Below are 16,567 nucleotides of genomic sequence, written 5' to 3' on the forward strand. Positions count from 1 at the left end.
GAGCGGAAAAATAGTTATATTTTGCTGCTTTTATCGCCACTAGGTAAGTCTTAATATGAGATCTTACCAGTGTTCGGTCGGATTCGGAGCGACTAGATTTCCAACTGCTCTCTAGGCGTCTTTTCTGGCGCTTCATCTCCCTCAGCTCCTTTGGAGAACCAAGGAGCCAGGTAGACTCGGCGAAGGTCAGAGGCCGCACAGGCACAACTCGGTCCAAAGTGTCGGTGGCTGCCCTATCCCAGGTGGCCACCAGCTCCTCAGCTGAGCCATGAGTCAGAGCCTCAGGAAATGGCCTAAGCTCCACCTGGAACCTATCAGGATCCATCAGGCACCTGGGGCGGAACCATCTGGTCTGTTCCGCCTCCCTGAGGTGGGATGTGGCGGTTAGAAAGTCAAGCCTAAGAAGGGAATGATCCAACCATGACAAGGGCTCAATCACTAACTCCCCTATCTCGATATCATTCATCCACTGACCAGAGACAAAAATCAAGTCCAGAGTGTGTCCTCTCGTGTGAGTGGGTTCATGGGTGCATGCTGTGGGTGGGTGCATGCTTGTTTTCAACCACTTTTTCAGGCTTATGATTCCACCAGTTCTTTGCTACAGGCAGATGGTAGTTGTGACACAAGTTCCAGTGGACCATCTGAGCGACTGTGTTGTGACGTTGTTTGTAGTCAGTCTGAGCTATTGTCTTGCAACCGCTCAGTATGTGATCAATGGTGTCATCCGCTTCTTTGCAGAGTCTGCATTTGGAGTCATCAGCAGATTTTTCTATTCTGGCTTTGATTACATTCATTCTGATGGCTTGTTCCTAGGCAGCAAAAATCAGGCCTTCTGTTTCTTTCTTCAGTGTTTCATTCGTCAGCCATAACCTGTTCTTTTCCTTATCTACTTTTCCTTGGATCTTCTCAAGGAACTGTCCATGCAGTGCTGTCAGCTTTGGAAGCCATATTAGGCCGGAAGCTCCAATGCTGCCACCTTCTCATGTGTGGGAAAGTAGGAGAGGGGGTTAGTAGACATAATAACATTCTTCCTGTCGGTCAAGGTCAGGGCGATCCCGCATCTTGAGAAGGAATGGTCAGAGGGCTGGATCGGGATGGAATGATGTTGATTGGAGCATGTGACCGACTGGGTGGAAAAGGGGATGGTTTTGGAAGCTTTGGCTTACTGAAGGAAAACCCGGGCTTTTCAGATTCGGGTTTTCCCAGATGTGCCAGTTTGCTATTTTAGTAAAGAGGACTTTGGAAAATGCTTGCTTCCGCGTCTTTACTTGGAGTGGTGGGTTTTCTGGAATGCTGACATGTGCTTTGTTACACCAACTGTCAGACCGAGTTTGCATCGCTGTTTTCCTATATTGAGTCTTGGTTTGCTGCACTTTGAGCAGCTTCTTCTTGTTGATCTCCATCAGAGCTGGTTCAACATTGTCTTTCACATAATCTGCCAGAGCATGCTTCTCTTCTTCGACTGTCTGCTTCACTTGCAGAAGTCCTTTGCCCCCTGCTTTTCTGGGCAAATATAGCCTGTCGACATCACTACTTGGGTGCAGCGCATAGTGTATGGTCATCAGTTTTCTTGTTTTCCTATCCAGACTGTCCAGCTCTGCCTGTCCAGTTCACAATCCCAGCAGTATATCTGATGACAGGTATGGCCCAGGTATTTATAGCTTTGATGGTGTTACCGCCATTCAGTTTGCTTTTTAGAAGTTTCCTGACCCTTTGTATGTATTCTTTGCTGATCACATTTTTCACTTGCCCGTGCTTGATGTTGTCCAACTGCAGTATGCCCAGGTATTTGTAGGCTTCGGGTTGGTGGCACTTGATGGTTTGTCCATTGGGCATTTTAATTCCATTACTTTCTACGATCTTCTCTTTCTTCAGTGCCACTGTGGTGCATTTGTCCAGGCCAAACTCCATGCTGATGTCAGTGCTGAAAATTCGAACTGTATTGGTCAGTGACTGGATTTCAATTTCTGATTTTCCGTATAACTTCAGGTCATCCATGTACAGCAGGTGAGAGATTTTCTGTGAATTTTTAGCACTTTGATAACCCAGATTAGTTTTCTATAGAATTGTTGACAGAGGGGTCATGGCGATGATGAACAGCAGAGGTGACAATCACCCTGGAAAATCTCTCTTTTGATGTTGATCAATCTGTAGCTTTCACTTCCAATAAACAGTTCTGTTTTCCAATGCTTCATCGCATTTGCAATGAAAGTACCAATGCACTTGCATAGTCGAAGACATCCAGGCACTTGATGATCCAGCTGTGCGGTAGTGAATCAAATGCTTTCTTGTAGTCAATCCAAGTTGTATGCAGATTTGTTTTTCGGTTTATTTACTTTATTCATGAAACATGAAACCCAATCAACTGAACATTCAAAAATGCATCACAAATACCATTGACTGGTGCTAATGGTTGATACGGGTTGTTGTCAGAGTCCTAGGTATCAACCAAGTACCTTCTTAAAATGTATGATGTTCCAAGTAACGCAGTTTTTTGCAGTTCCGCTGGTGTTATTGCAGGAAGCTGCAATTTGTTGATGTATCTTATAAAATTCTTGGACATGGTACCAAGTTCTCCGATGACAATGGGTAGCACTGTTACATGTTTCATTCATAGTCATATAGTTTCGATGGCCAGGTCGCGAAATTTCATGATTTTTTTCCAGTTCTTTTTCTTAGACTCTGGCATCTCCTGGTACCGCAATGTCAATAAATTGTATGTTTCGGTTTTCGACAACTGTGATATCTGGCATGTTGTATTCCAAGTGACAATCTGTCTGTATTCGAAAGTCCCACAAGATCTTCACCTTCTCATTTTCTATAACTTTTTCCACTTTATGTTCCCATGACTTTTTGGATACAGATAAATCGTATTTTTTATATAATGACCAGTGGATTAATTTACTCGGTCGTGTCTAGCTTTGTAATCAGTTTATGTGATTTTTCTGCATTCACATATTAAATGTGAAACAGTTCAACTTTGTTGTTGCAAAGTTGGCAGTTTGGATTGTCGGTGGATTTTTGTAACTTTGTTTTCATGGCATTAGTTTGTAGTGCTTGTTCTTTATTATTATAATTATTATAATATATCATCATCATTATTATTATTATTATTATTATTATTATTATTATTATTATTATTATTATTATTAGTTAATCTTTAGTGAGATTCACAGCCTTTGAGGCTGGTTAATAGCTCAGCAGCTCGAGTCCTAACCAAGGACCTAGGAACTGTTAAGGTATCGTCGGAGGATGTAAGCTGTTCCAAGTAAGGTGGGTTTTTGTAGAGTCAAAATGTTCAAGTCCGGCAAATTTAGAATTTCTAAATAGCGGGGTAGCCCTTTGGGTATTGCTCCAAGGGCTCCAATTACAATCGGGACAACACACGATTTCTTTTTCCACAGTCGCTCAACTTCAATTTGCAAGTCCCAGTACTTTGTGATTTTTTCTTGCTGCTTATCTTCAATCCGTGCATCACCAGGTATTGCAATGTCAATGAACCATACTTTTTTCTTTTCAACTATTGTTATGTCAGGTGTGTTGTGGACCAAGTGCCTGTCAGTCTGAATCCTAAAGTCCCACAAGATCTTGAGTTTCTCATTCTCTAAAACTTTCTCAACCTGATGTTCCCAGTGGTTTTTGCTGTACTCAAATCCAAACTTCTGGCACAATTTTTTATTATTATTATTATTATTATTATTATTATTATTATTATTATTATTCATCGCACAGTCAGCCAGATGTTCAGATTGGGTTTGGCATTTTTGTCTACCTATCGAGTCCTTACCTAGGACCTGGGATAGGCAAATCTGGATGTTTGATGGTGTTACAGATATCGTCACAGGACGGAAGCAATTCCAAGTAAAGCCGCCTTCTGCAATTGACCGATGGCAAATTTGTCAAAGCCTACTATTATTATTATTATTATTATTATTATTATTATTATTATTATTATTATTATTATTATTATTATCTGTTTTATTCATTAAACATGAAACTCAGTCAACTGAACATTTAAAAATGTGTCACAAATACCACTGATTGGTGCTAATGGTTGATAGGGGTTGCTGCCAGCGTCCTAGTACATCTATATGTTCTGTAGATGCAGAATATGCAAATAATTCATTCAGGTTTTTTTGCAATTTCCAAATCATCCTTCAAAATAACTTACCCTAATGGATCAATCACTTCCCTATTATTGTTTTAAATATGTAGATCTAAATACAGTGTATCTAAAAACATTATTATTGTTTCCCTTAACTTGCTTGGAATATTTTTCTTTCTCAGTTTGTACTCCTTTTTATTTTGTCCATTTCAGAAAGGGCCATTTTAATTTCCATAGCTTGGTGATGTTGGTTGATTCTTTCTTATACTATGGAATAGAAGCCACTCAAGTCTCAAGTAATCTCCAGGCATTATGTAAAGTTCTGGCACTTTGATTTTTCCCCTTAGCTTTTTTTTCATCATATCCCACATGTTTACAAATATTCCCTTTTGTAGTTAAATGTAATTGTGCTGAAACAGTTGACAGTTTCTTATTTATGTGTATTCTAGGTGTAATAAGAATTGTGGTCATTTTTCCCCTATTTTTTCCACAACACTTGCCATTCATCTGACACTAGATTACAATTACCAGTTGGGATTTAACATAGGGTTGTCTCTCTTCCTACAGCTGTTTTCAAATAAGTGAAAGTGGTAGGTCCTTACTCTGGATTTGCATCATGACATTGAGTCCCAAGTTAGATGGCAACATTATGTAGTTGAAATGCTAATATTTTTAAACTACAAGATTTCTACAGTCCTTTATCTACTCTAATAGTTATGTTAAACCAATATATGTATAAATTTACATTCTTAAAAGCAAAAAATTATAGACTTATTTGTATTATAGAAATAGAGAAAAAAAGAAATAATATAAATGGATTTTTTTTTTACCTGAAATTAAATTTTGTTTTCTGAGATGTCAGTGTATCATTATGTGTAGTGAAATCCCAGGCTTCTGAAGATGATTGTGCTGAACACTAAAAGATACAAATAATATGCATTTTAAATCTGTTATATCAACAGTATCATATTGAGGAATGAAGCTGTAAAAAAAAAAAACCAAAACAATGAAATACCACATTGTTCTTGACCAGGTCTTCCATAGCTCTTTTATGATAGTTATGGAGAACTGCAAAATTGAACATTAATACTGATGTTCAGATATTTTACCCGATATTAGTGTATTTATCTCCATTCTTTATGAGAGCTGGAAACACTAGAAAGGGAAGGTTACCCATTTATTTGCCCTTACAGAAATTATTGAACATGCATAGAAATATATATAATGCACTTGTATGGGAGAAAAGGATATATTTTGAAGAGATGCCAGAAGCAGAAATAACCATTGCTTAGGTTATGAAAATATTGTGGACTGCTTAGATGAATGAAGATTAATATCCAAAACTACAACTAACCATTAAGAAAGGTATTAAAGTAATTTAAGTAATATAAAAAATTTAATGTACCTAGAAAAAAAAATCTTAAGGAATGCCTCCTTATAGTCATTAGTATTCCACAATATATCAGTATGGTTAAAACGTAATACTACATAAATTAAGAAAATGGGAAATAGACTGGACACATTTCACCTAACTCATATTTTGTTTGACTGTCAATTATATGCCCCCATCTGACTTAAATTCTTAACCTCCCTTTCGGAAGGAACAGCCTAGTGGGATCCAAGCCACAGACTGTCATGTTTACTCCTGAGATCAACTGTACATATTGTAAGCCAGAATTGCTAAATCTATAACTAAGACAGTCATCCTACAAACCCAATACATTGAACAAATTGGGGTACCCTGCAAAGGAGATTCATTTATGTGATTACTGTCTCTCTGTATTAACCCACTTGTTTTTTATCACTTTAATTCCTCCTTTCCATCTTATTCTGAAATTAGATTAATATTTTTTTTATTTGATGCTTTATTTTATTTTATTGATAAATTTATAAGATTAGTCAATCAATAAACTATCTACCGGTAATTCATTACTTTTAAACATGACTGTTATTTATCGAGTTATTTGATGATCCGGAATCTTATCTTTCACCGATCTTTGTTCTGTCTCACAATGAATAAAGTAGAAAACACTAGCTAAAAGCAAAACTAGTGATTTCTGCATAGTTAAGATTTCTCAGGCTCCTATATAACTGTTTTAGGTTCTTAATAATCCCATAATGATGTTTTGAGATCACTTTGAAAGATTTGATATATAGAACCCAATAAAATACTGAGGAAATGTTCACCAGAAGAAAAGAAAAAAATGGAGGAAATCGTCTGAACTGGGATGGAAATGTTCTGCTTAAGCATGTCATAGCTTTGCATCTTGGGTGCAGAAGAATGACAGTTTGAAGGAAATAAACCACATAGATCTTCTTACATTTCCTAGGGAGGTTTTAAAAGAAAATAAGACAATTATTCTGCTCTCTTGAAACCATTGTCATAAAACAAGGAAGAGTTTAAATTTGCAATTAGGAAACCAAGAAAAGATATCAGAAGTATACGGCATCAAAGAACTAATCTGGTTTCCATCTGAACTTCCCCCAAACCTTCTTCCCTTTGCAATCCCTAAACAGGTTTAAAGTTATCTTGCTCTAGCTAAATAGAGCTCTACACAGAAGCAAATCTGTTAGATTTATATATAGTTATATAGAGATGATATAGAGATGATATATATATAAAGATACATAGAGATAGAGATAGATAGATAGATAGATAGATATTTAAATACATATATAGATACATACACAAACTTACAGACATACTGTTGTGTTTCAAGTTCTCAATTTTATAGCTCTAAAAATAATTGCCTAGGATCAGTATTGAAGGGGAAAAATAATCCCAAACCTTTCTCTCTTAAATGAGATGCTAAGGAAATATAAATTCAGATTTTACTCTTGATCCTCCTTGCTCCAAACACTGGAACCATCATATACAAAACTATTCTGAATATATAACAACTACCAAGTTTTAATTGCAAAAAGTATGTACAAATATGCAATATCAGGATGAGAAAATGCTGTCATTTCATAGAAAGAATAAGTAGTATGCTTTTTATATTAACCCCATTTTTCAGTACAAATGTGAAATTTTAAAACAGTAACCTATTGCAACACAAAAACACTACAGAAACATTTTTTCATTAAAGCAACTTAAGTGTTGGGTTTTGATTCTTTGACAGCATCAAAAGAAACAAACCTGCTGCTGTACAATTTTCTCATCTGTGATCACTCCAGCTTTGACTGTGCAAATAATAAGTGTAACATGGTAAATTATCTGAGAAAGAAGAATGCCATGAACAGGGATGATATATTTATTTTGAGTGTATTTAAATAATTGAAAAAAGTGCTGTGAAAAACAAGTCCTTCAATTTGGAACAAAGAAGGAAAGCGAAGAAGAGAATTTTACACTAATAAAGATAATATCCAAAATCTATATATCTGGACAGTCTTCGACACTCTTATATAAATCAAAGACTCTTCCAACGCCTCACAGGTACTGAGATATTTCAAAGCAAAAAAAGTTTATAAAATTTGTCACAGGCACAGACAGAATGCTATAAAAGAGATAGTCTCACCAATACGTGATTAATTACTACAGGGGTCTAAGTCAGTGGTGGGATTCAATATTTTTAACAACCGGTTCTGTGGGCGTGGCTTAGTTGGGGGTGTGGCTTGGTGTCATGTGACCAGGTGGGCGTGGCTAGCTGGTCATGTCACCGGGTGGGCGTGGCTATGTGCATAGGGACTACTCAGAGGGCTGAAAAAAGTCATTTCTGACTGGTCCTCGCATTATGACCAGCCTCACATTTATGCCCATTGCGGCATTCTTAACAACCGTGTCAGTCATTTCACCACTACTTCTCTTCACCATGGTGACAAGATAGGGCGTAAAACGTAAAATGTGAGTACAGTCGTAAGTTCAAGGACTGGTCAAAAGTGCGAGGACCGGTCAAAAATAACTTTTTCAGCCTTCTGACTAGTCCATATGCACATAGGGACTATTCAGAGGGCTGAAAAAAGTCATTTCTGACTGGTCCTCACATTTTTGACCGGTCCTCACACTTATGACCTTCCTCACATTTATGCCCGTTGCGGCATTCTTAACAACTGTGTCAGTCATTTCACCACTACTTGTCTTCACCACAGTGACAAGATAGGGCGCAAAACATAAAATGTGAGTACAGTCATAAGTGCGAGAACTGGTCAAAAGTGCGAGGACCGGTCAAAAATAACTTTTTCAGCCCTCTGAGTAATCCATATGCACAAAAGGATACAGCAATAGAGAGGGATGAAGGAAGGAGAAGAGAGATGGAAGAAAGAATGAGAGACAGGGAAGGAAGAGAAGGGAGGAAGGGAAGGGAAATTAGAGTAAGAGTGAGGGTAAGAGAGGGAGGAAGAGAGGAGGAGAAGAAGAGGAGGTGGTAGGTTTGAGGAGAAAGATTGCTGTACAGTAAAAAAGATGAAATGGAAGAAAGGCAACCCCAAACTAATATAAAGTTATTAAGATAAAGAATGACTTGTTAAACTTTAAAGAATAAAAGAGAATAAATATGAATAAATAGCAGTAATTAGAAACACACATACAAACATACAATGTATTTTCTTTGAAGAGAGTATTTGGCCAGTTCACAAATTTAAACAGTGTTTAGTCATTTCAATTAAATTTACAATTTCTATATTTCCTTTTTGCCATATTTATTCCTTATCTATTTTTTTAAAAAAAAAACAATTATTACCCTTCATCCTCATCTCTAATCTTAATCAAATTCAATTTTTCCCTTCTATTCTATATTATACCCCTTCTCATTGTCATCTATTTTTATATCCATCCTCACATTGGTTAATTATGTAATATTACAGTTGTTTAATATAAATTCAACATTTTAATATAAATCAATTAGTTATATTTTTTTTTGTATATTAATCAATATGAACATGAATATTCCAATTATTTCCATGCAATCCAATTTCTTACAAATCAATTAATTATATTTACCAATAATAATAAACCAAATAATTTCCCCCATATATTCCTCCAAACCACAATTTAACCATTTCTGCTTTCAACACAATATACAATTAATAGTATCTCAATTATTACAATTCCCTATTTAAATAGAGCTTTTTTTCTTTTGTGTTTTAAAATCTTGAACTCTCCTCTTTTTCCCTAAAGAGGAACTACCTCTTTAGGGAAAACTACCTTTCCACTAAAGGTAGTTTGCACCTACCTTTTTTGGTGAGGAAAAAGAAAAGAAATCTGCCTGCCTAATTTTCCAACGTTGCAGCAACAGTAAAGCAGGCTTTTACTTTCAGTTTCGTTTTTCAGCATAGATAGGGGGAAAAAAATCTGCACTCTTTGCAAGCAAGCAGCAGAGCCCTGAGCAAAACAGCTGAGAGCAAATCAGCTGAGAGTCGGGAGGCCGATAGAATCAAGGGGCTAATTAGCCTATGCTGAAGCTCCACGGGCCAATAAAATTACAAAAAATCACCGAACCGTTTGTTAAATTGCTGGCTCGCCCGCCCCTCGCCCAGCACTATTTATTGGCAATAAATAGTGGTGCGGAGGGGCGGGGCAAGGGGCGGGGTGAGCCAGCAATTTAACAAAGGGTTCGGCCGAACCCCCTAGAACCGGCAGAATCCCACCACTGGTCTAAGTCCTATTTAGTTCAATGGAATTTACTCCTCATTAAATGAGCATAGGATTGTAATATTCATGTATTCAAAGAATATAAAAATTATGATATAAAATGATTAAATTGGAAAAAAATGGAATAGAAGAATAGAAGAAGTTTTTAGTTCTTCTGAACTTTCTTTCCTGTTTTTCTTGTAAATTCTACTACCAGCTGATTTATTCTATTTAATTTAAGCCATATAAGAACAGGGATATGTGGGCATATACAATACATATATTTAATAGTATTGTGTCAAAATCAAATTTATTAAAGTACACGTTCTGTTTCCAACAAATAGAACTTCTCAACATCTAAAGGAGAAATCACATTGGGTTATGTATAACAAAAAATAGATAAGGTTTGACCACCTCTTTACATTTTGGACGTTGGTGGGAGGCGGCATGTAGAACCCTTAAAGTTCCATCATTTTAAGATATTCATTTATCATCTGCATTACTGGATTCTAGGCCAACTGCAGTTTCTGAACCATTTTCAAGGCTACCTGATATACTGTGTGGCAATAACCAACACTAAAGTTCGCAGTTATGGCTCAATCTATCCCAGGACTGTCTCTTCCAAGTATGGGTGCATGTAATTTATCAGATTAAAATGGAACCTTGCAGGATGCCCTTGGAAAAATTGAGCAAAACATTCCCAATCTTACAATAATAGCTAGTAATGTATGAGTAAAACTACTATAAAGTCATGCCTCTGATCTTCATCTCTTCAAGCATTACAGAATGATATTATCGTCAAATGTGTGAAAAAAGCCCTGAGAAATCAAGGAATATAAAGAGGCTTAATGTTCCCTGACCTCTCTACCTATCTTGATCATTCATCTGAAAACCAAGACAATCTACATTCCAATTCCAGGACAGACATAGGAGCATCAGTGACCAATCAACTGGCCATTTCTTCTCCTGCCCCCCCCCCCCCATGTTTGACGAGAACTATTGGAATGACTACTTTTGCCACACTAACTTTTCTTTTTGATTGTCCTCTACCTTATCAAAAGCTACCAATGCCTTCCCTCAGGATATTCTATTCTATTTGTCCTCTTTGCTCAAAGTTCAGTCTCATTGCCTTTTTAAAATACTATCAAATATTTCTTCTTTACTATTATTATGGTTCGTCATACAATCAGCCAGATTTTTAGACTAGATTTGGCATTTTTATTGACCTATCCTTCCAAAGGACCTGGGATATTCCAAATGGGGAATATTGTTATTTATTGGATTTATGTGCCACCCATCTTGTTCGGAGGCAACTCTGAATGGTTTACAAACATTAAAACCAGAAACATTAAAAAGATGAAACAGTAGTAACAATAATCATAGTTATACTAAAAAGTATAATCAAAATATTTAAAAAGGGGGAGAAAAAGCACGAAGAATAGAGGGGGTGGGGGTGGGGTCTTCTCTCAATCTATTAACCACTTCCAGAATGATACCCCACTGTTGGAAGAGCCAGATCTTCAGGCCCCTAACTGAAGGTCAGGAGGGGTTGGTGCCAATCTACCTTAGGGGATATGGTATTCCAAAGGGTAGGAGCCATATACATGCCAGTTCTGCCCCAAATGGTTGATGAAGCAATGATCTTCGAATGGTTAGAGAATGTATACCATAACTAGGGATCAGAACAAGTTCTGGAAAAGGTGAATACTCCTGGGCCATATCTTTGTAAATGCATATGGTTTTACTATAATAGTACTATAATAATACTATAATATTAATTCTCTATGGAATATGATATTATATTTAACATCTTAATGTTAAAGCTGAAAAATCAATAAATGCATCAGGCAAAAGTAGATATTATTTATCAGACCCTGGATGGGAGGAAATACACCTCTTCTAGACTTGAAAGTTCAGCAACAGTTCAGTTGATTATAAACATCAATCATTTTACCTTTCTGGACCATCTACAAGCCTTGGGGATCAAGCATTGTGTGGTAAGTGATTCTCCGCCTTCCATGGGTTATCAATTATTTGCAGAGAAGAGAGGCTAGCCTAGTAAGAACTGATAAGAGTTCAGTCCCCTCAACCTTATTTTTCCACCAATTACATAAAACCTGTAATCTGAGAATAATCTGAGATAGATTTTTCCTCAATTCAGAAGCAGGTATCATCAACACACCAACAATCTCCAGTTACAGACTACTATCCAGGGAAGGCCAGAGATATCATGAATATCATCGCCCAGTGTCTGGAGGCTATGAGGAGTTTGATGGGATGAAAGAGTGAATGTGAATCCCAACAAGACACAGTTCCTGATTATGCCACCAGAAATAGGGAAACTTGACTAAACACACCTGTTTTGTTCCAGAATGGGTATCTGCTGGTTACTATTGTCATCACAGTTATCTCATTTGGGGCTTTTGGTTTTTGTGGGTGTATATTAGTGGTGGGTTGCCCCTGGTTCTGACCAGTTCGCAAGAACCGGTAGTAAAACTAGCGGGAGGCCCCACCCATCACCCCGAATGTCGTCATCGACCATCTGCACATGCGCATGGGCATGCGCGTGTAATCCCGTTGTGAACCGGTAGTAAAGGTAAGTAGAACCCACCCCTGGTGTGTGTGTGTGTGTGTGTGTGTGTGTGTGTGTGTGTGTGTGTGTGTGACAGACAGAGAGGGGATTTAGGATTTTCAGTCTTCAGGAACATCTTGAAGACAGTGCTTGTAAAACTGATTAGGTCAGACTAAAAAGACATAGGACATCCAATGTCAACACAGTTATGATGTATAGAGATATGATACATCAAATAATAACTAGTATGCTTTTAAATTAAATGACAGACTTCAATGCATATTTAACACCATACTCTTACTCTAATTAACTACATATTTGCAACATAAAATAATTATCTATATTTAGTTTACAAGTGACTACTTTTCCTTAATCTCACCCAAAGATAATAATCAACTTAGTGGAGCATAGAATAATTATTATCTGCTGTAGTACTTAAAAATTATTCTTTGCTTTCCAATCATTTAAATTAATTCTGTCAGAAATTCAACTTCTAACAGTATTCTGAGTCCTTCTGTCAGCTGCAGCTATTATTGGATGTTACAGCATCCCAAACCAGAGAGTCCCCTAGTAGTAGAAGCCAAGAACACTAAGCATCTAAATCTCCAGCATGGAGCTGGTTCATATTAAAGTTTTTGGCAACATGACACCTTCATACCCTATTATTTTAAAAAATTATTTAATAAAGTAATAAGTAGAAACTAGCATGTTCCAGAAAAAAAAGGACAAGGATTAGCTGAGAAAGCATCTTGAGAGGTTTGAGGGATGGTTAGGAATAATCTAGTTAGTTTGCCTTGCCATAGATTTATTTTATGTATGTTTGATTTGCCACAGCAACCACAACAGCCATTTCATAAGAGTGACGTTGAATTGTATAATTATTATGGATGTATTTTTGTTATAGATGTATTTTAACTTGTATTTTTGGATTGTAAATATTAATAAAGGTTTATAAATAAATAAAAAAGAAGAGTGACCAAAACATGTTTTCAAAATTCTAGATGTGCCTATTTACTCAAAAGGACCTCTGCTATTGAAGGAAGCTTGGGAAAACAAAGAAAGATTTGAAAATTAAAGCAATTGCTATCTGTGTCATATATCAGCACAGATGTTAATGATGTTTTTTTTTATGGCAAATGCAACCCCCAAACTCTAATGCACAAAAAAGCAACATTTCTCTACAAGTCATATATATAAAAGCCCACAATACCATTGGATAGCTCACAGTTATGCAAAAAAATTTATGAAGGTTGCATGTATCTCCTTCTTTCCTCCCTGGACAACTATTGCCACAGTACATACGAGAGGTGATGGAATTTTGACTATAAAAAAATGGAGCATCAATTTTCATTAGCAGTGCAAATAGTTCTCTCCCTGACCCTTTTATTTTCTGCCAGTCAGAAGAATATTATCTATCATACTGAAGGGTGGGATAAAATTGTATTAATGCATTTTGAAACTGCATTTTCAACAGCAGAAGTAAGCATAAACTTAAATCTTCCATTCTGACAACAACAATACTGCAAATCTGGTCGAATTATGTTCTTGTTTTCAATACATTTTATCTATCCTATATATGAATGAGTCCAATTATATTTTCTTTATAAACTTATGTAACTCAATTATTCCATGTATTATTCCAAGGAAACAGTATTATTTCTAAGAAATGTGCATGATTTTATAATAATGGTTTAGATGTCCATGTATGTATTTGCATGTCCATGCATGCACATAATAGCCGAAAATAACCTTTGGTAAGTTATGATATTTAGTGTGATGTTCAATGAAATCAGTACTGAAGGATTGAATTACATTTGAATAAATAAACTTATAAACCATTGGACAAAATAATGGCATAACCTGTAATGAAGTAAAACAAAACAATCATTAAAGCTAACAAATGAGAAGAATAGGCTAGCATTTGTAAAAAATGAAACACTCACTGGACAAACATACAGCACAACTACAAAAAAAAAACACCCTCAACAATGGTTCAAATATTATATAATACAGTATACACCCTTCTCATAATTATAAAGTTATAAAATTGAGACAATTAATATGAAAGCTACTGCTAATATCCATAAATTGTAATTAATTCAGAGAAAATTAATGTTATAAACCCCACAGCAGATTTCATTTTGCATTAGGAAATATGCTTTCTGACATCAGTATCTTCTTTGAGATTACAGATAATAGATGTAGTGCTATAAAGCAATGCCAACATGATTAAATAGACAAGTAAAGGTGAAAAAACAAATTAGTGAATGGATGTGGCATAAACCAAGTGAAACAGGCAAAAACTATTAAATCTCTGATGTTTAGAACTAGATGAAATGTTACATACACAGACTTCCATATTTGTAGCAGCATTTTCTTTTGCTCTCCTCTTTCTGCCATCCTCTGCAGTATATTTGAAAAATATATTGGAGACTGCAAAGGAAAAGAATGCACTCCTCTTTTTTCCCCTTATTTTTGTCAAAGAAATAACAATATCAGGTAAAATGTTTCCCAGCTTGGGGGGCCTTACAGAAGTGTGGGCTTCAATTCTTAGAATTGCCCAGTCAGTTTGGCCATGGCTGAGAACTTTTGGAGTTGCAATTCAGACATTCACATTGATGAAGGCTGTAATCAGTGATGATGCCCTAGCATCTTCACTCAAAAAGAAGTAATATATGTACAGGTCCCAGTGTTTTCACATTCAACTTGCAATCCTTGTTTAAAGCGGAAAAACATTAATTTCAATGGTATAAGGTAAGTTATGACTGCCATTTTTAAAAGCACAAAGGTTGATGCTAAGTAATTGCAAAGCCACCCAAAGCTAACTCATAGTTGGCACCAGAGGTAGGTGTCACATAATGTAACAACCGGTTCACCCAGAACCGAAAATGTGAGCATGCGCATGCACGCTCACTTCACTCGTGCATGCGCCTTCCGCGCATGCACGTGGCATCAAACATTATATAGCGATTATATAGGACCCGATAGCGCTGGGGTGGGTTGGAACTACTGGTTTGCCTGAAGTGGTCCAAACCGGCAGCAGCCCACCTCTGGCCAACACTTAATTTCCATTACCACTGTAGTAGGAGTACAGTTTATGATGGCAAAAGGTCAGGAGTATGTTGTGAGCTCACAAAAGCTTAAGCCTTTTAGTTGGGAAAAGTGGTAACAGACTCCTGATATATTACTTACTTTTTTTGATATTATTTACATTAACATGTATTTTAACCGTATGCCAGCAAAAAACTTCAGTAATCAACAGTATAAGGGAATCATGTAAGTAAATCCATTAATCACTTGCACAATTGTCTGCCTAAAGATTATTTATATATTAAATTTATACACACACACACACCCATCTTATTTTGCAAACCGACTCTTTTAATTACTGTAAAAATAGTGAGCAGAACTTCAAAAACAGAATGTCCCTTTTGTGGCTTCTGCATTGCAATTCAGAATATGACCATAAAGGGCAACCTCTCTGAATCCCTTTTTGAATCAAAACTGAAAAAAAATCAACATTGCCATTTCCCATCTTTTTGAAGTAGGAAATGCAGCAAAGCCATCGTGCTAGTCTGTTTAATCTGGCTTTTTAAAAGATCCAGCTACTCACCTATTTAAGTTTAGGGATTTCCTCTTTCAGAAATATTCCTTGCAGAACCACATGGGCTTACATAGTCTTCAAGAATCAAGACTGACACAAAGGCAAAAAGAAAATCAGATACTAATTCTAATTATTAAAGGGAATTTTTCAATACTAATTCCTTTAAAATTATTTTATGGGACAGCATTCTCCTGGAGACTCAAATGGGCCCAGCCCTGTTAGCCTTTCACAAGGCAAGCCCTGGCTATCTCCCCAGGCATGTGAGTCAAGTGGTTGAGTAAACTATGCTATTGTTAATTTGCTATTGGATGTGTGTGTGAATGAAGTTATACATTGTAGGTTTTTCTGTGCTTTTAATTCTTGTAAGCCACTTGTAAGAGAGGGGTAGTTATATAAAACAAACATTTAAAAAAAAAAATCCATTCAATCATGTCTGAATCTTGAAGACGCATGGACAAGTCCCTGCAGTTTTCTTGGCAAGATTTTTTAGAAGTGGTTTGCCATTGCCTCCTTCCTAGGGTGAGGCAAAGTGACTGGTCCAAAGTCACCCAATTGGCTTCATGCCCAAGATGGGACTAGAATTTCTGGTCATCTGTCTGATATCTTAACCACTACATCAAACTGGCTCTCTAAAACAAACATACACACACACATACATACATACATACAAACAAACAAATAAATAAAGGCACATGGGTCCCACTAAAAAATAGTTAA

The 16,567-nt window shown here is 36.5% G+C and overlaps 1 protein-coding gene across 1 annotated transcript in view; it reads right to left on the reverse strand.

Moving 5' to 3' along the window:
* Positions 1-16,567, reverse strand: part of PARD3B (par-3 family cell polarity regulator beta) — a 582,830-nt gene that overhangs the window by 410,387 nt on the left and 155,876 nt on the right. Inside the window, exon 5 of the mRNA XM_070933224.1 lies at positions 4,936-5,021. Coding sequence (XP_070789325.1) covers positions 4,936-5,021 — 86 coding nt within the window. The remainder of the gene's footprint in view (positions 1-4,935; positions 5,022-16,567) is intronic.

This window comes from Pituophis catenifer, unplaced genomic scaffold (assembly GCF_029215685.1).
Source record: "Pituophis catenifer annectens isolate HBS135680 unplaced genomic scaffold, rPitCat1.0.hap2 SCAF_1, whole genome shotgun sequence".
NCBI lineage: Eukaryota > Metazoa > Chordata > Lepidosauria > Squamata > Colubridae > Pituophis > Pituophis catenifer.